The sequence below is a fragment of the Saccopteryx leptura genome, chromosome 1 (assembly GCF_036850995.1).
Source record: "Saccopteryx leptura isolate mSacLep1 chromosome 1, mSacLep1_pri_phased_curated, whole genome shotgun sequence".
In the NCBI taxonomy this organism is placed as follows: domain Eukaryota; kingdom Metazoa; phylum Chordata; class Mammalia; order Chiroptera; family Emballonuridae; genus Saccopteryx; species Saccopteryx leptura.
Window position 1 is genome coordinate 335,996,795 of NC_089503.1, and position 20,088 is coordinate 336,016,882.

At 45.4% G+C, this 20,088-nt stretch overlaps 1 protein-coding gene and 1 pseudogene across 1 annotated transcript in view; one reads left to right on the forward strand and one right to left on the reverse strand.

The window, feature by feature from the left end:
- The first annotated feature begins 866 nt into the window (after positions 1-866).
- RRAGD (Ras related GTP binding D) overlaps positions 867-20,088 on the forward strand; it is a 51,912-nt gene continuing 32,690 nt past the window's right edge. The window contains exon 1 of the mRNA XM_066358885.1: positions 867-1,301. Coding sequence (XP_066214982.1) covers positions 1,166-1,301 — 136 coding nt within the window. The 5' untranslated portion in view covers positions 867-1,165. The remainder of the gene's footprint in view (positions 1,302-20,088) is intronic.
- Positions 7,120-7,969, reverse strand: LOC136385604 (small nuclear ribonucleoprotein-associated protein B-like; annotated as a pseudogene).

A 20,088-nucleotide genomic window follows, 5' to 3' on the forward strand; every position in this document is an offset into this window, starting at 1 on the left:
AGGCTTTAGTCTCATCCCCACATCTCTGCTATTCCTATGTGAAAATTGTTCCTCCTCATGCAGACACTGTCTCCATACCACACAAAAACCTTAAAACATTTAATTTTGAGATGTGGGATTAAGTATATACAATGAGCCAGGAGCAGATGACCAGAAATAGACCCCAACTGTGTTATACACCGGAGACCTTTTCCAAAACACTCAGAGTAATTATTATTCAGTCTAGACAGCCATGAGGCATCTTATTTTTTTCAGAAACATTTACATCTGGGTAGGCCTGAATTTTTAATATCCTTGGTGGGAAGCACTTTGAACCATAAAGACACACACACACCAAAAGGCAATTGCTATGGAGACTGAGCCTCTGATGTGCATACCTGAGTTTTCTTCTTGGGCGCTTTAACATCCACAAGGTGTCCTAGGAACCCTGCTATGGGTGGGAGGCCGGGCACAGCAGTGTTGGGGGGGGGGGGCACCGACTTGGGACTGGAATCCTACCCTAGGATTAAAACCTGGAGATGGCTGCCCCACGTAGTGTGTGTATGTCAGAGGTGGGTGGAGGGTAGGTTCTCAGGGTGTGCAGGCCCCCAGCTCGCCAGCCTGTGTAGGGGACCACGTGTGGGGTCCCCTGGCGCGCAGCCGTGGTGGGTGCCTGCACCCGGCCCGGGGTATCCCGAGTGTACCGCGTGCGCTTCTGGGTGGGCGGAGGGCCTCGCGCCGCCCTGCTACCCACCCCTCCAAACCCCGTATGCGTGTGTGCGCGCGTCCTCAGCCCATCGCCCTCCGAGCGGTGTGTGCGACCGGGAGAGCGCGCGCGCACCCGTGCGGTGTGTGTGTGTGTGTGTCTGTGTGTGAGTGTGTGACAGTGTGTGTCAGGTGACTTGGGTCACGCAGTCTCTCTCCCTCCTCGGGGAGGAACTGCCGCGCTCCGGCTGAGTCCTCCGCCAGCAGGCGGGAGGGGCAGCGAGGGGGCTCCGGGTGCGCTGGGAACCGCGGGACCCAGACCGGAACGTCGCCCGCCGGGGGGGCTTACAGCCCCCGCCTCTGCCGGCTCCCGCCACGCTCCAGACAAAACCCAGTTCAGATAGGTTGCGAGCCGCAAGCAAGGAGGCTTAGCCCCTAACCCGGAACTCGCCGCCCCCGGGCCGGCGAGCCGGTGGGCGCAATGAGCCAGGTGCTGGGGAAACCGCAGCTGGAGGATGAGGACGACGACGAGGAGGATGAGCTGGTGGGGCTAGCGGACTACGGAGACGGGCCGGACTCCTCAGACGCCGACCCGGACAGCGGGGCGGAGGAGGGAGGTGAGCGCAGGATCCCCTGCCCGGCCCCCAGCCCCGCGCGTCCTCAGCCGGTACCCCGTCCCTTCCCTCTGGGTCTTCTCGCCCCTGGCCGGGCCAGGCGCGCGGGCCCCGGACTTGGAGGTGATCCAGAAGAACAAGAGTTGCAGGGTGGGGGTGGGGATGGGCGCCAAAGGAGCGATCGCAAGCTGCAAAATGGGGGAGCCCGAATGCAGGCGGCAATGGGGAGACCCGGATCAGTGAGGAGAGCAGAGAGAGGACGCTTATGGGCTGAAGAAACGTGCGCTCGCTGGCTGGTTCCAGGGCGATTATCTCCCCCACCTCTCACCCGAACTCTCGGCAGGATCTGGAGGTTGGGGAGGGAAGGGACCGCCCGGCTCGCCCTGAGATCTCTCTCTCTCTCTCCCTCTGAATACTGTTGAAGTGGGGTCAGATGTCGTGGCTAAAAAAGGCAGTCAGCAGCGGCATGACTGACAGGGTCGTCGGCAGCTGCGGGTGTCAGTCTTGCCCCGCGTCGTTGCGGGAGGGGTCGTGGGGCCGCCCAAGTCTGCGGCTTAGGGGCACCCGTGGAGAGGCGGGGAGATGCACCCAGGTGATAAGAGAGTTGTCGAGTGGCCGAAGGTTTCCCGGGATTCAGGCAAACACTGTTGTTAGGACACCTTATCTGCGCACAGTGTCACCACCTGGGCATGGCTCCGCCTGCCCTGGAGTGAGCGCGTGGTGGGGGAGTACATTGCCACTCAGAAGTAAACTGTTTACTGTTCAAGAAGTGGAATGTAGCAGTTGTTCAGCCTGCTGGGGGGCTCTCCTGCTTTTAATTCCTAAGGCCTGAGGAAGTTAAGAGCTTTTTAGGCTTCCAGAAATGTTCATCGTTTTTGTTTTCCTCCTAAGCAAGGAAAAAGTCCTTTATAGTAAGGTCACTTGAAAATGTCAATAGAAAGAATCTGTTAAACATAGCATCAGGTGAAGCTGTGTGCCTCCAAAGAAGGAACTTCCAAAGAAGGAACTAACTTGAAACATTTTCACATGTTGAGAATTGTGTGAGGGATAAAAGCACCTTTGTGATTGCTGACTTTGAACTTTTGAAATCCATGGAATTTATTTTAAATTCCCTGTTCAAAACCTTTCTCGGGGAAACAGTTTCATTATTTTGAATATGGTAGGTGCTACATTCAATGATTCAGAAAGGGATGAAGGTTATCTAAACCTTGAGCCTGATTGATGAGAGAGAAGCTTTCCAAACCACCCTTTTTCATCGTGATCTGTCTCCAGGGAGGATTTATGCTCATTCCCCATTTGTTTAAACTGGTGTGTGCACCTGTGCACTTCTCTCCTGCACTCTCCATAATTGGTCCCACAGTTGAGCACATGGTTACATTTTTGTAGATACAGGCTTTCAACTCTTTTGTAGGAGTCCCTATGGCTACCTCTGGTAATTAAATTGTTCAGTCACTTCATTATTATTCAAATTGCGTTCGGTGGTTCCTCCTAGATTCTTGGGAGACTCAGAATGGGGCTGAATTTGCAAGGTATTTGAAATGGTAGACACAAAACAGGATGTATTTGTAATACTCTAAAGAAAAGAAAAGTAAGAGACAATATCCAGGAAGAACAGCCCTGTAATTTGATATTGTCCTGGGGGCCAGAGAGGTTCCTGTGAAAGCACAGGGTCTGTTTATTCTGCAGCTTGTCAAGGGGCCACTTTTAAAATTGATTTGGGACTTGAAATTGAAGAGAAAGAATAACCCTGCCTAAGGGGTGGGATTTCCAGAACAAAGGGCTTCCCCAGAGTCTGGTCTCAGATGTTCCCGCTGTTCCTAACCTATATTGCAAACCCTCCCAGAACTGATCCTTTTGATTGCTTCACTGATAAAATCCTCCCTTGTGAGTTCTTGCATCAACCTGGAATATTTTTTTAAATTAATTAATTTCAGAGACAAGAAGGGGGAGAGGCAGAGACAGAAACATAAACATCAACATTGATCTGTTCTGTATGTGCCCTACCAGGGATGGAACCCACAACCTCACAACCCACATTGGGATGATGCTCTAACCGACCAAGCTATCTGGCCAGGGCAGGATCAACCTAGAATCTTGCTATAAAATAGTAGCATTGAGTATATTTCTGTAGTAAGAGGACCCACAAATGAACATTTGCTCTTTCAAACACTACTGAAGCCAGACCTTTCTCCACTTGGCCTGCTGTGGATACGTGGTCTCTTCTCAGAAGACATTCCATTATCTCAGGCTCCTGTTTCTAACACATGTTCCTGGCTTTGATTTGGGGTTTCAGGCCTGAATGCAGAATCTCTGTCAGAATATTCGCTTTCTAGAGTAGCAGGTAGGCTTCTTGGTCATCAGTACAAGCAATAACTGTCCATTCCTGGGATCTCAAGGTGCCACCATAGGGTCATCTTGATTTTTTAAAATTTTTATAAAATGTATTTATTTTTTACAAAGACAGAGAGTGAGTCAGAGAGAGGGATAGACAGGGACAGAGAGAGATGGAGAGATGAGAAGCATCAATCATTAGTTTTTCATTGAGCGTTGCAGCACCTTAGTTGTTCATTGATTGCTTTCTCATATGTGCCTTGACTGCGGGCCTTCAGCAGACCAAGCAACCCCCTGCAAGCAACCCCCTGCTGGAGCCAGCGACTGTGGGTTCAAGCTGTTGAGCTTTTTTTTTTTTTTCCCATTTTTCTGAAGCTGGAAACGGAGAGACAGTCAGACAGACTCCCGCATGCGCCCGACCGAGATCCACCTGGCACGCCCACCAGGGGCGATGCTCTGCCCATCCTGGGCGTTGCCATGTTGCAACCAGAGCCACTCTAGCACCTGAGGCAGAGGCCACAGAGCCATCCCCAGCGCCCGGGCCATCTTTGCTCCAATGGAGCCTTGGCTGCGGGAGGGGAAGAGAGAGACAGAGAGGAAAGCGCGGCGGAGGGGTGGAGAAGCAAATGGGCGCTTCTCCTATGTGCCCTGGCCGGGAATCAAACCCTGGTCCTCCGCACGCTAGGCCGATGCTCTACCGCTGAGCCAACCGGCCAGGGCCAAGCTGTTGAGCTTTTTGCTCAAACCAGATGAGTCCGCACTCAAGCTGGCGACCTGGTGGTCTCAAACCTGGGTCCTCTGCATCCCAGTCTGACGCTCTATCCACTGCTCTACCCCCCCCCCCCCCCCCCCCCCCCCCGGTCAGGCTCATCTTGCTTTTAATGGGCCCTGGGCATGTGTTGCAGTATAATCCGGTGTTATTTTTTTGGTAAAATTTACATTTACCTACTCTCAAACTTTAAACAAAAAGGAATGTGGGAGTAGGGGGAGGGACTTATTTATCTTGAGAAAAGGTGGGTATGGTGTACTTTGAACCATGAGAAAGCATTTCTCTAATGAACTCTGTCTCCCTTTACCTTCCAAATGGACTTGGTTTAGTGCCTGCGCTCAGTGGAAAGTTGGGGATTTTTTTCGGGAGGTTCAGAAATCTGCCCTGGCAGGCAGGATGCAGTGCAGATCTGACTAGCATCACTGTGTAAAAGAAAGTGGATTGAAGGTGGATAGTGTGATTTTCATTTCCCATATTCTTATAAGGAACCTCTGATTTTATTTTTAAACTGACTGTCTTGAAAGTTTTACCTTGTGCGAAGTTTGAAAACTTAGTGCAGTGAAGGTGAGACTTAAGTTGCACTTCCCTGGCTTGCTCTCCAAATTTTATTCATGAATACCAAGAGTGTTCTCGGGTACGTTAGTTTTCTGAAGGACAGATTTGGGTACCTCTCAATGCTCCTTTCTGAATAGTTAATCAGAGATAAAGTAAGTTGCAGCTTCAACTTCCACCCTTCAGATAAAACTCCAGAGAGAGGAGGCAGTAAATAATTAAGTCATTAAAAACCATTGCATTGGTCCTGGCCAGGTGACTCAGTGAATAAAGCGTAGACCCCACATGCCAGAGGTCATTGGTTCAACCCCTGCGTGGTCAGGGCGCCTACCAGAAGCAATCAATGAGTATACAACTAAATGAAACAACTAAGGGAAACAGTGAGTTGATACTTCTTCTGTCTCTCTCTTTCCCTCTCTCTCTCTTAAGTCAATGGAAAATAATTTTTTAAAATTGCATCAAAATAATGATGTTTTTGATACATGAGCTTTAAAGCTTTAGAAATTATGGTGCTTTAAAAGCTGTAATAGCCTGACCTGTGGTGGCACAGTGGATAAAGCGTTGACCTGGAAATACTGAGGTCGCTGGTTTGAAACCTTGGGCTTGCCTGGTCAAGGCACATATGGGAGTTGATGCTTCCAGCTCCTCCCCCCTTCTCTCTCTCTTTCTTCTCTTTCTCCCTCTCTGTCTCTCTCTCTCCCTCTCTCTCTCCTCTCTAAAAATGAATAAATAAATAAATAAATTAAAAAAAAAAAGCTGTAATAATGGGCCCTGGCCGGTTGGCTCAGTGGTAGAGCGTCGGCCTGGCGTGCAGAAGTCCCGGGTTCGATTCCCGGCCAGGGCACACAGAAGAAGCGCCCATCTGCTTCTCCACCCCTCCCCCTCTCCTTCCTCTCTGTCTCTCTCTTCCTCTCTCGCAGCTGAGGCTCCATTGGAGCAAAGATGGCCCGGGCGCTGGGGATGGCTCATTGGCCTCTGCCCCAGGCGCTAGAGTGGCTCTGGTCGGCAGAGCATCACCCTCTGGTGGGCAGAGCATCACCCCTGGTGGGCGTGCCGGGTGGATCTCGGTCGGGCGCATGCGGGTGTCTGTCTGACTGTCTCTCCCCGTTTCCAGCTTCAGAAAAATACAAAAACAAAAACAAAAAAAACAACAAAAAAGCTGTAATAATGAGGAAAGCAATTAAAAGACCATATTTAATCAAAAAGTGAAATTTTTCCCCCCACAGTCTCAATATTTAAGGGAAACCTGGCTAACACAGCTGCTCACCCACAGTCCAGCTAAGTGCAGGCTTGTTTCCATAGCAGCCTGTGTACTCTCTTAGGGTTTGAGGAAGTGACAGTTGAGGTGGTTACTGGAGGCACCAAAAAAAAAAAAAGAAAGAAAGAAAGAGAAAAGAAAGAACAACCCAGGATCAGCAGGTGGTATTTCCCTGATGAGTATAAATGCTGTGAATCCAGCAATTCACATCTATGAATTATTAATCAGCTTTTTTTCCCTTTAAAATGATTTAAAAATTTTTAGCGAATTCATCTTCTCTCAGTTCCTTGAGAGTAAGCAGAGATCATTGTTCTCCTGATATGCTAGCAATGCCAGGGGACCTGTCTGCAGCCACAACATGATGTAGAACTGAAGGTTTAGGAGAGGGTCAAGTTTGGGAAAATGTAAGTCTCTTTTCTTATAATTCTGCCTTGTCCAAAAAGAACTGGGTTGACTATAGCCCTGGCCATAACTACTCTCTTTATTTGGTTTCCTTCTAGCACTGGAAACACAGAAATACAAAGAATTGGAATAGATGTAAATACAGAATAGTTTAAAATCTTTGACCAAGGTCATACCTGTAGGCACAGTGCTTGCTGGAATATATATATTAGAGAACGTATGTTTTTTAAAAAATACCCTGTTGGCCCTGGCCTGGTTGTTCAGTGGGTAGACTGTCATCCTGGCATGCTGAGGTTGCTGGTCATGGGATCTTTCTCTCTCTCGCTCTCTCTCTCTCTACCTTCCCCTTCCAAAAAAAAAAAAAAAAAAAAAAACCAATGAAAAAAAGAAGAAAAATATATTCTATTAACAGTTTATTATTAATTTGTTTCACAGGCCCCAAGGAAATACAAAGACCATGTATAGTCTCTTGGGAAACAGGCAGGGAGCTGAGGAGGCCCAAGATGAATCTAGAGCCTTGGTGGGTGCATTCCCAGGGGAGGGGCCCTGCCCTGTAAGGGAAACTAGACAGTCCAGTGAGACTCCATGTACAACGGCGTAGCAAACAAACCCCAACGGGTCTAAGGTAGCATGGCCCTGGGGGACCTGCCTACTGCTCTGTGGAGCTACTTCTATAACTCTGTGGCCAAGGGTCAAAGAAGGCGTAACATTCCTGGGTAGCGGCCACATTCCTTGAAGGGGCATGCCCATTGGATTCCTCTTCCAGGGGGACCCAGGGGAGGCCTCCTACCAGGAAGTGAGTGCATCACGCCTGGAGGGGGTTCCCCTCTGCCCATAGGTAGGGAAGGACCTGCATGGCCAGGTGAGTACTGGGTAGGGGTCCCTGCAGTACTGGCTGTGGCAGCAGCTGCAGCAGCAACAGTGCCTCTTCTTTTTGGGGTCATCCCCTGTTGGAATGACCCGCCAACCGCACAAACTGGCCCAGCAAGTCCTGCAGGGGCCTGAGCCTGGGAACACCAGGGGGGATTCCTCTCCCAGCAGCCCTGCCATCCCTGGGCCCCCAGCAGCTCCAGCAAGCGGCACTTGGACAATGCCTCTATCTTTGGGAGGCTGTCCCTCTACTGTCATAGAGGCCAGGTTCTCCCCTGAGGCAGCACCTGACTGCGGGACTAGCTTCTCTTTCTGCTTGTTTTGAGTTCTTCAGCCTGATCTTCCTCAGTTAATCACTGTCACAGAGGATCAAATTCATATGCTTGTTGAAAGCCTTGCAGGTGCCAGTGAAGATACAGCTCCTCGTAGACTACACCTCATCCTGTAGTGGGTGAGCTGCAGCATGCAGCTACTCTTGCTCACAGTCATGGTGGTGGTTCTCATGGCTCTGATTCCCGCTAGAGAGCGTATTTTTACATTGGATGGTTTGTAAACGTGTTTCAGTGATTCAGTGTGTCATAGAATCTTGACTCTACTCTTATTAGAAATCTCTCCCATTTTAATATTAGAACAGACATAGGGTAGTCTAATGGAAATAAGAGGCAGAAACATAAAGTTCTGGAGTTCTAGGTAAGCGGTGTGGATCTTAGTGTGAAGGTCATCTTTTTCAGTCCCTAGGTGACTGTCTCTCAGAATTTACTCTGCTTCATTCAGTCTCCCACACCGAGAGCTATTGTTGGTGACACATTTCACTTCCTACCACAGCCACTGCTTTCCTGTTCATTTTTTTCCTTCTCTATGTCTTTTATTCTTCTTTTCCTTTTTTATTCTCTTTTTTCTGCAAAAGCCTTAAGGCATTCTGTGACAGTGGCTTTCCCAGTTCTGCCATGACATTCAGACCTAAAGTGTGCAGGGAACTGGCCAACTTCTGCTCTTCAGGACCTCTGGGAAAGACTTCAGCTGGGTTTCTCTGTGTAAAACCAACCTGGATCATTCTCAAAGTGATTATTAAAAAGAAGTACACAAGAACACTGTTCCCTTCTTGCAGGAGCATTGGTAGATCAGGATACATATGTTAAGGAAATAGTCATAGATGAAGTCATGTTTTTTAGTTACCTGCCAGTGTAATAGATTTCAGAAAAAGATTTGGTCTTCACATGTAAATAAAATAAAACTCACCTTTATGCCTTTGAAAATATGTTTTATTTGCATTTAATTCTCCTGACTAAGTAATCAAATGGACAGTGAATAATCTTCATGATTTTTCAGTCTCTTATTAATGGTACTATTTATTATGCATGTATTTAATTCCACTTGGGTTGGAATTTCTTACTGAACTCCTGGTAGTTCTAATGTTCAGGAATGTAAAGGCCCACAGGTAATGTTGCAAATTGAAACAAGACCTCGCCTGACCAGGCGGTGGCACAGTGTATAGAGCGTTGACCTGTGGTGCTGAGGACCAAGGTTCAAAACCCTGAGGTCGCCAGCTTTTATGCATGGGTTCACCAGCTTGAGTGTGGTGTCACTGGCTTGAGCGTAGGATCATGGACATGACCCTCATGGTCGCTGGCTTGAGCCCAAAGGTTGCTGGCTTGAGCAAGGGATCACTGGCTTGGCTGGAGACCCCCCACTCCCAATCAGGGCACATATGGGAAAGCAGTGAACAACTAAAGTGATACAAGTACAAATTGGTACTTATCATCTCTCTCCCTTTCTGTCTGTATATATGTCTGTTTTTCTCTCTCTTAAAAAGAGGCCTCTTCCTAAAACCATAAATAAAATAGAACCATAAACCATTGTTGGCCTTGACCAGTTGGCTCAGTGGTAGAGTGTCAGTCTAGCATGTGGATATCCTGGGTTCGATTCCTGCTCAGGGCACACAGGAAAAGCGCCCATCTGCTTTGTCACCCCTCCCCCTCTTGCTTCTCTCTCTCTCTCTCTCTCTCTCTCTCTCTCTCTCTTCCCCTCCTGCAATCATGGCTTGATTAGAGAGAGTTGGCCTTGGGTGTTGAGGTTGGCTCCATGGCCTCTACCTCAGGCTCTAAGAAGAGCTCAATTGCTGAGCAGTGGAGCAGTGCCCCAGATGGGCAGAGCATCACCCCCTCAGTGGGCTTTCTGGGTGGATCCCAGTCAGAGCCCATGCAGGAGTCTATCTCTGCCTCCCCTCCTCACTGAAAAAGAAAATACCTTTGTTGACCCCACAGAAGACTGATAGGGAAGAAATTCTAACTTTCCTTTTAAGGCTTAGTGAGCCTTTCACTTTAATCACATTCCACAAAAGCCCCTGTCCTTACCTATGCATGTGTTCACACATGCTGATAGAGACTGACAGATGAAGAAATAAAGACTCTTGGGCTAGGGGTCATGTAGAAGGTGGTATAGCTGGTAAATGACAGCGCTGGGACTTGAATCCCAATCTGGCACTAACCCAGTACTTTTTTTTTTTTTTTTTAATTGATTGATTTTAGAGAGAGGATGGGACACACACACACACACCCACCACCCTGACCGGGATCAAACCTGCAACCTTCATGTTTCTGGACAACACTAAATGGCCAAGCTGTCTGGCCAGGGCATAACCCAGTACTATTTAAAGCAGTGGTTCTCAACCTTTCTAATGCTGTGACCCCGCAATACAGTTCCTCATGTTGCGGTGACCCCAAACCAAAATATAATTTTGGTGGCTACTTCATAACTGTAATTTTGCTACAGTTATGATTCGGAATGTAAATACCTGATATGCATTATGTATTTTCCGATGGCTTTAGGTGACCCCTGTGTTTTGGTCATTCAACCCCCGCCGGGGTCGCAACCCACAGGTTGAGAACCGCTGATTTAAAGCATTCCACTTGCCATCTCTAGGTCGTACCATGTTATTCTTATTCTTTCATTAGATCTTTGTGTTATATTCCCTTTTGGACCTGTGTAAAGGTGTGACCTCTTGGAGAACTTAACTACAATAGTTCTCAGTTGTATAATACATCAGAGTTTATGAAGTGCATTTCATTCAGTGTTTTATTCTCCTCAGAGAGACCTCTTGAGCTCAGGAAGGCTGAGCCAACCTCGTTAGAATTGTGTAAGGAGGGGCACATTGCCCTTCAATTCCCATTTTCCTGATTTCTGACTCCTCCTTTGTTGTAACAATCCCAACCTACAGATCAGCCAGACCTGGCACCCAGGTGGCCTTGTGCCCGAGGCACTCAATCTATCTTTGTCTCCCTTTTGTATTTACACAGCCAGTTACTGATTAAGTAACTAGCCTGCAGGGGTTAAAGATGGTAATGGCAGAGTTAGAAGACCCGTCCCTATCGGGCTGATTCTTGGGGGAATGAGTTTCCCTGGGATCTCGAGCAGTCTAGTTACAAAGCTGGGTTTGGGAAAATTTGGTATTGACAGGACCCAGTACAAAATAGGTAAGGTATATTCAGTGCCCCTGACTATAGTAGATGAACTCTACCTAGTCAGAAAGCTCATCCTCTTGATACCCAGGTGCTGGACTGGGCCAAAGTCAGATATAAAGTTTCATTTTAAAGCCTTCAGTGAATTTATCTTTCAGGTCTGCTCAGTTACTTTCATTCACTCATCCCAACCAACAAACACCTAAGAAGTGTTTGTTAAGTCCTGGGGAATCAACTTTTGCATCTGTAAAGAACAAACATTAATTTGAGTATTAAAGATGCTGCTGACTGCTATGCAGATGGTTAAAATGGTAACTGCAGAGTTATAAGAGCAGCTTGGTTTCAACTGTTTCTTGGTGGCCGAGGCTAAAACCTCTCACGTTTGCCCTCACACTCAGCCAAGATCAGATGAAAAGGGCCAGCAAGGCATCGATGGCCTTAGCGACCTGAATTCCCACCTCAGACCTGTCTGCACCCTCAGTCTTACAGCCCTTCTGAGCCCCAGAGCCTTCTCTCACCTGAGCCACAGGCACCCCAGACTCAACTTCAGATAGCCTCTTTTCTTTGACCGTCTTGGTGAATGGGCCCTGTGCACTTGGTCTGCCAGGTGGGGAACTCAGTGCTTCTTTCTCCACTCATTGTCCCCTGAGTCCCATGCATCATCAGATACTATTCAGTTGATTTGAACTTTTCACAAATCCATTCCTTCTGCCATGTCCCACAGGCCATGCCTTAGTTATTCCATTTCTCATTTGTGTTCTAGAACTCCCGACTGTGGTCGAGAGGAAAAACTTTTTCTCTATTCTCTTAGATTCTGAATTGGGGGCCTGTGAATTAAGACAGATCAAGAGGACAAACAGATTTAATCATGTACGAATACATGACCATCCACAAAAAAATTGGACTTCAGGAGGCAGGTAGAATTTAGGGCTTTTATACCATATTAACGGGATGGGGAGGGCAGAGGGCGCTTCTGGGAGAGCGAATGACTTCCTGGGTGGGGGAGGGGTGAGAAGGGCTTTTATGGAAAACAGAATCACTTTTTGGAAAGATAAATGGGCTCATAGGAGAATAGGTGGGAGATATCACAGTTTTGTTTTTTCCCCTTAAATTTATTTATTTATTTTAAAGAGAGAGGAAGGGAGAAAGAGACCGAAATATCGATCTATTTCTGTGTGTGCCTGGACCTCTAACCAAGCAAGCTGTCTGGCCAGGGCTTGCTTTTTTTTTTTTCCTCCGGGGTGAGGGGGGGATCACAGTTTTGTGACAATGTTCTGTTTGGATGTAGTGTGCTGACTTCTCTTCTTGGCTCAGGCTCAGTCTCTAATCTTCTAAGAGGAGATTAGAGATGCTCCTGGGGAGATTTATGCCAATCGAGTTCTTTTGGGAGGCTCTGCTGTAGGCAAATAAGGGATCAGGAACTCAAATGCCTTTAGCTCAAAATAATTTTCATGCCAAAGTGGCTTATTTTAAACCCCTTCCCTGTCTACACATTGACCCCCCTCTAGGGAGTCTATTTCCAGAGTGAACTTACTGAAGTGTATGTAAATCTGATCATGATTGTCTCCCTGAAAATCCTTAGTGATTTCCTCTTGGGCTTTCAGAGTCGAATCCAAACTTCCCAGCCTCTCATTCAGGAGCCAGCCTGTTACTTCTCTACCTTGTATTTTGTGTGTGTGTATATGTGAGAGGAACAGACAGTAAACAAGTAAATAAACAAGAAGACAGACGAGTAAGAAGATAATTTTGTATAGTGAGAAGTACAGTGGTCCCTCGTCTGTTGCGGGGGTTTAGGTTCCAGAACGTCCTGTGATAGGCAGAAATCTGTGAAGTAGCGACCTTATATTTATTTTATTATTTATATATATTTTAAGGCTTTATGAACCCTCCCCACACTCGTATAAACCTTTCCTACACTGTTACTAACCTTTTCCACACCTATAAACACTTCCTAGGCTCTTATACACTTTCTACACTCTTAAACCTACGTAGTTTTAACAACACATAAAAAATACCTATGTACCGCAAAAATCCTGCGATATAAGGAAAAATCATGATACAAAATTAGATATATACAATTTAAAAATCCGCGATACAGCGAGACCGTGAAAAGTGAACCACGATATGGCAAGGGACAACTGTACTAGTAAGAAGACAAAGGGTCAGGAAGCGATGGGCCCTGGTTTCCATCAGAGGAGGTAACATGGTCGCTGGGTTGAGGGGAAGCCGGTCCAGATCCTGAGGTGAGGAACCAGAAGGCCAGGGGGCTGCAGCGTCAGGAACTAGAGGAGATGAACCTGGCACGGGATGAGAGAGGAACCCACGTAGGACCTTTGAAGGCCAGAAGACATTTGGATTTTGTTCTACATGCAGTGGGAATGGACAGTGTGGAGCCTCTTCTTGCCATTCAAGTGCATTCCCTAAACTCCGGGAGGGCCAGAATCTCTTCGTGGGCAATCTTTCCCGCATTCATCTCTTTTATGCCTCCTTCTTTAAGACTCAGATATTATTTCTCCAGGGCGCACTCTCTCTGAGCCCATAACACCTAGATAGCAGCGAATTGTCAGTTTTTCTTGTCCGTTTCCCCCTGACATCGCTAAGGAATGAATCTTTTCTTTGTGTCTGCAGCCCCTGGCTCAGTCCTGTCTAACATTTGGCTGACTTTCAGGGAACCTTTATGAAACGGAACAAACTGCCCTCTTATAAATTTCACCTCACTCCTGCAGCTTTCTCCAAGCCTTTCTGACACTTAAAGAACCCTCTGTGGAGTTCCGTCCAGTCCCAAATCCTATAGTTCCTTTCTGATTGCCTTTCTTTTTTCTTTTTTTTAAGTACCAGCCACATTCAAAGCAACTTTGATGCTCCATTCTTTTCACCTTTCTCAGGTTGTGCTTACTCAGCTTTAAGTGGGTGATGCTGGGGCAGTGTGGTCTGGAGAGGGCCCAGCCCTGGCCCGGAGGCCAGGAGATGAGGAGGTGTATGTTCCTGATGGAAACCCCCTGCTTTTCACTCACAGCTTGAAATGAGACCTTCTGAGAAACTGAGAAACCACAGGGTTTCAGAAGTGGAGATTCTTGAGGAAAGGGTGGGAAGGGATTAGAGGGGAGATTTTTGTCAGCAGTCCTTTTATAGATAAGAAACCTTTTCTGATCAACATCAGTGATCTACAGATTTTTTAAAAACTGTGGTCCACAATAAAAAAAAATGCACTTTTATATTGCAAACCAGCACTTACATACTCACATGTGTATAAATAATCCTAGCAGTATTTACTCTTAATGCATGATGTTCTCTCTCTCTTTCTCTCTCTCTCTCTCTCTCTCATATACACACACACACACACACACACACACAGATTTTACTTATTGATGTTTAGAGAGAGGAGAGAGAGAGAGAGAGAAAGGAATAAAGGAAGGGAGGGAGGGAGGGAGGGACAGAGGGAGGGAGGGAGGGAGGGAGGAAGGAAGGGGTGGGACAGAGGAGCAGAAAGCATCAAATCATAGCAGTTGTTTCTTATATGTGCTTTGGGTAAGCCCAGGGTTTCGAACCAACAACCTCAGCATTCGAGGTCAATGCTTTAGGAAGAAGGGATGGAGGGAGGGAGGGAGGGAGGAAGGGAGGAAGGGAGGAAGGAGTGGGACAGAGGAGCAGAAAGCATCAAATCATAGCAGTTGTTTCTTATATGTGCTTTGGGTAAGCCCAGGGTTTCGAACCAACAACCTCAGCATTCGAGGTCAATGCTTTAGCCGCTGCGCCACCACAGGTCAGGCTATATATGTATAAAAATATCTAATATTTTTATTCTGATATTTTCTATGCTGCAGGTTTTGTTTAGTGCCATCTGATTGGTGGTTAGAGCTCTGATGAGGGCTCCACCACACCCCAGCCTGAGCCTTGTGCAGGCTCCTTCCCACTAATTCCTCAGGTGTAGAGTAGATCTGTGCCTCCTCGTGGGGCGGGTGAAGTTCTAGAAATGTCTAGTGGAGTCACTAGACATTGGTGTGTATATTTCTGTGCACAGCAGCTGAGTATGATAAAAATGTGTCTTTGTGGGTCAGCGGGGTCTCCAGGAGCATGGGTACTGTTGCTTTCTGGTCCGCCACTTGCCAGCTGTTAGCCATTGGTGGCCTTCTTGAAAATGGTCCACCCTTGCACCTGCAGGGAAAAGGAAGTATATACTTCCAGCGGTATGTGTATGTTGTGGCTATATGTATATTTCACTTCCCAGCCACTCTGTAGGTCAGTGGTTCTCAACCTTTCTAATGCCGTGACCCCGCAATACAGTTCCTCATGTTGCGGTGACCCCAAACCAAAAAATAATTTTGGTGGCTACTTCATAACTGTAATTTTGCTACAGTTATGATTCAGAATGTAAATACCTGATATGCATTATGTATTTTCCGATGGCTTTAGGCGACCCCACTGGGGTTGCGATCCACAGGTTGAGAACCACTGCTGTAGGTGAACGTTGCATATGTCCTCCCTCCTCTTGTTACCGTGGGCTCCACCACCTTCCCTCTCCTGGGGAAGAGACCCAGCCTGCAGGGCGCCAGCATGGAAGCTCATGCCACATAGAGACTTGCAGACCCTGCTGAAAATAAGTTAAAATTTACACCTATATCCAGCAGTATAAATTGGGAAGAAGTAAAGACATTTATAAACACTTAAATATATTTTTGTGCTTGTACATAATTTAATGTATAATTTTGCTTTCTTTAATTGGAGGCAGTGTTGCACAGCAGAAAGAGAATGAATGCATAGACTTTGGATGGTCCAGCCTTCAGTTTAAATGTTATTTGACCTTCCTGAGCCTGAGTTTCTTCACTGAGTTTCTATGAAATGTGTATAATAGCTATTCTTTTTTATTTTTATTTATTTTTATTTGAGGGAGGGAGGGCAGACGCGGACAGACAGGAAGAGAGAGGGAGATGAGGAGCATCAACTTGTGGTTGCAGCACTTTGGTTGTTCATTGATTGCTTTCTCATATGTGCTTGGAATAGGAAAATATGCATGCAATAATAAAACCTCATAGCAACCATTGCACTAAGCACTCGACACACTTCATCCCATTCATACTTGAGCGACCCATGCTCAAGCCGGTGAGCCTGTGCTCAAGCTGGTGAGCCCATGCTCAAGCCGGCGACCGTGGGATTTCAGACTTGGATCCTCTGCGTCCTAGTCCAACTCTCTATCCACTGTGCCCCTGCCTGGTCAGGTGAGTGTGTGTGTGTGTATGTATGTGTATTAAAAACAGCTGTACTGAGTTATAACCAACATAAAATACGATGTACCTATTTGATAGAATTTTTTGTTTTTTCTGTGACAGAGAGACAGAGACAGAGAGAGGGACAGACAGGAAGGAAGAGATGAGAAGCATCAGTTCTTTGTTGTGGCTCTTTCGTTGTTCATTGATTGCTTTCTCATATGTGCCTTGATTGGGGGCGGGGGAGGCTCCAGCAGAGCAAGTGATCCCTTGCTCAAGCCAGCGACCATGGGGTCATGTCTGTGATCTCATGCTCAAGCCGGATGAGCCTGCGCTCAAGCCAGTGATCTTGGGGTTTCAAACCTGGGTCTTCTGTGTCCCAGTTCAACACTATCTATTGCGCCACCGCCTGGTCAGGCCCTATTTGATAAAATTTGACATGTGTGTACACCTGTGAAACCATCACCAGAATCAGGATGAATACATATTCATCACCTTCAAAAGTTTCCTTAATGTAGTTTGCAGGTTTTAGAATTTTATGTAAATGGAATCATAGAGTATGCCCTTTTTCACCTGGCTTCTTTCATGCAGCATAATCATTTTGAGATTTGGCTCCTTTTGGAACTTATTTGGCACATAATGGGGCTTCTGAATCTTATTCCTGATGTCACATTAATGTTTATTTCACACTTTCCAGTGCTGTATCCCTTTGTAGTGCATTCTGAGAGAATCTGACTTTTCCGTTCAGTATTGTCCTCTTTATCTAGAATAGCTTTCAATCATTTATCTTTTTCTCCCCACAAAATTGTATTTTTATTTTCAAGATCTCTAAGCCCTTTTTCATGACTGCTTTTATTTGGAAACTGTCCTTATTTTATGAGTTTCATATTTTCTCTTATCTCTGTATTTTATTTTACTTACATTGAAAGTTTGCTCTGCCTGACCTGTGGTGGCGCAGTGGATAAAGTGTCGACCTGGAATGCTGAGGTCGCTGGTTCAAAACCCTGCACTTGTCTGGTCAAGGCACATATGGGAGTTGATGATTCCTGCTCCTCCCCCCCTTTCTCTCTCTCTCTCTCTCTCTCTCTCTCATTCTCTCTCCTCTCTAAAATGAATTTAAAAAAAAGAAAAAGAAAGTTTGCTCTGACTGTATTATGAGCTCTGCTTTTTCAGGGGTACATTCTTCCATTTGTTGAGTCTCTGTTCTCTTCTGTGTTCTTGGCCTTCCTCAAATGTTGGCATTTGAGGAACTGTCTGAAGGGAAGATGGTGCTATTTCCACCTCCCACCTCTTGAACTCCATACACATTTAGGGAGAGTTAGGAAAGGTCAGAGTATTAAGAGGGCGGTAGTGTGGTCGCTCCCTGTTCCCTTGGGGCATCACTAGCTCCTGGGGCACTGCCTCCCCTCACACCCAAACTCCTAAGTTCACTGCTCCCACCTGGAAGATAGTCTGTAGTATGTGTAGGGTGGTATTTGGTAGATGGACAGTGGTGCACAGAGTTTATCTCCTTGACTCTTCTCACTTTGATTCTCCGAATAACGACCCTATTGGTTGTCTTCCTGTGCCTTCCTGCCACCCCTTCTCCCTTCGGCAGCAGAACCCCTCCATTCACGTCAAGGGCTCCGGTTCCCTTTCCCATCCGATCTTTCTGTTGGGGATTTTTCAATGGCTTGTCAGTTTTGATTTTTCTTTTTTGTTTCAAGCTCAGCTGAGTTTGAAAATATCCATGTTTATTTGTTCATATATTTATTGTTTGTACCTTCTCTGTTATATTTAGAAATTTAGTATGGGGGGGTGAAGATTGCATTGCAATCTGCTATCAGTCGGATACTTTTGAAACTGGAAATCCTGTTTTCTTTTTCAATTCATGTCCTACTTTTGCTAAGATTGACTTGTAATGGCAATACTGCGAATAAGTAGCATACTCACTGATAAAAGAGAAAGCTGGTGACCTTCTTTCTGGGTGCTTTACATCCCCGTCATTGCTTCTGTTGTATATCATCAGCAATTCGATGGATTGGGTTAAGCTGAACTGGAAAAATGTCTGTGGGTAGGACAGGGTAAGATGTTGCTTATAATAGAGTAGGTCTGTGTACATCTGCACCTGCTTACTTTAATCATTATTTTACCCAAAATATATATGTTTACCTATACCTCTTGCAAATTCAAACATCAAAATATTACGATAGAAGCAAAACATTTAGGAAAATACCTTAATGTGTGTGTGTGTGTGTGTATATATATATCTCCATATTTGCCTATATTCTGCTTTTTTTCTGAAAATGTTAGTTTTCTTTCTCCAAATTTTATTTTCATTTATTATTTTATTTATTTTGGTAATTCATGAAAACTTTTCTTTAAAAAATTGAGATATATTTTATATACCGTAATATTTGCCCTTTTAAAGTATACAAATGAGTGGTTTTAACATATTCACAAAGGTGTGTAATTATCATTACTGTTTAATTCTAGAACATTTATATCACTCCAGAGAAACCGCATACCCATTAACAGTCACTTCTCCTTTCCTTCCTTGTTGCCCTGGCAACCACAAAGTATCTTTTGTCTCTGAATTTGTTCTATTCCGGACCTCTCCTATAAACGGAATCAAACAATATGTGGCCTTTTGTACCTGGCTTCTTTCACTTTCAATGTTTATTCACGTTGTGGCGTAAATCAGTACTTTGTTCCTTTTTTATAGCCGAATAATGTTCCGTTGTATGGGCATACGTATTTTGTTAATCCAGTTATCAGTTGATGGCCATTGGGTTGTTTCCATTTTTTGGCTGTTATGAATAATGCTGCTGTGAACATTAATGTACAAGTTTTTGCTTGGACTTATGTTTTCATATTTTTTAATATATTCCTGGAAGTGGAATTTTGCTGGGGGATATGATGACTCAACATTTAACCTTGTGAGGAGCTGCCAAACTTTTTCTTTTTTCGAAGCACACCATTTTACATTCTCACTGGCAGTGTAGGAGGATTCCAGTTTATCTACATCCTTACCAGCGCTTGCTGTTACCTTTTTATTTTTACTGCAACCATCCTTGTGGATGTGAAGTGGCATTTCATAGTAGTTTTGGTTAGTATTTCTCTGATGTCTAATGATATAGAGCAGTGGTTTTCAACCTTTTTATTCTTGGGGATGAGTGAAAATAGGAGAATTATTTTGGGGACCACTAAGACAGAAATAATCTAGCATAAGTGAATTCAGCTGTGATCATTGGGTCTGTAATCTTCATACAGCATCAGCATAGTTAACTCTTTTGTGGATTGGCCCAAAATTTCTGGTGGACTGATGTAAAGAGCATCTTTTCATGTGCTTGTTGGCCATTTGTCTATCTTCTTTGGAGAAATGTCTATTTAGATAATTTATTTCTTACTGGATTGTCTTTTTATTGTTGAATTGTAAGTGTTCTTTTTATATTCTGGAAACGAAGCCCATAACGCACATATGATTTGCAAATGTTTTCTCTTGTTCTGTGGGTTGTCTTCACTTTTTTGATAGTGTCCTTTGGAGCACCAACGCTTTTCATTTTGATGAGGTCCTGTTTACTTTTTCTGTGGTTGCTGTGCTTTTTCATATCATAGCTAAAAACCATTGCCAATCTAAGGTCATCAAGATTTATAATTATGATTCCCTTTAAGAGTTTTACAATTTTACCTCATAAATTTACATGCTTTTTCATTTTGAATTAATTTTTGTATGCGGTGTAGGGTAAGTGTCCAACTTCATTCTTTTGTTTTTGGATTTCAGTTTGTCCTAGCACCATTTGCTGAATAGATCTTATTTTTAATAATCATTTTAGGTCCTTGACCTCCTTTAATTATTGTAACAGCCCTATAAGATTTTTATTGTCATTATCAACTATATTTTGAAACTGACTCTGACAAGCCAAGTATCTTGCCCAAGGTCTCATAGCTCAAAGCCCAGGTTTTG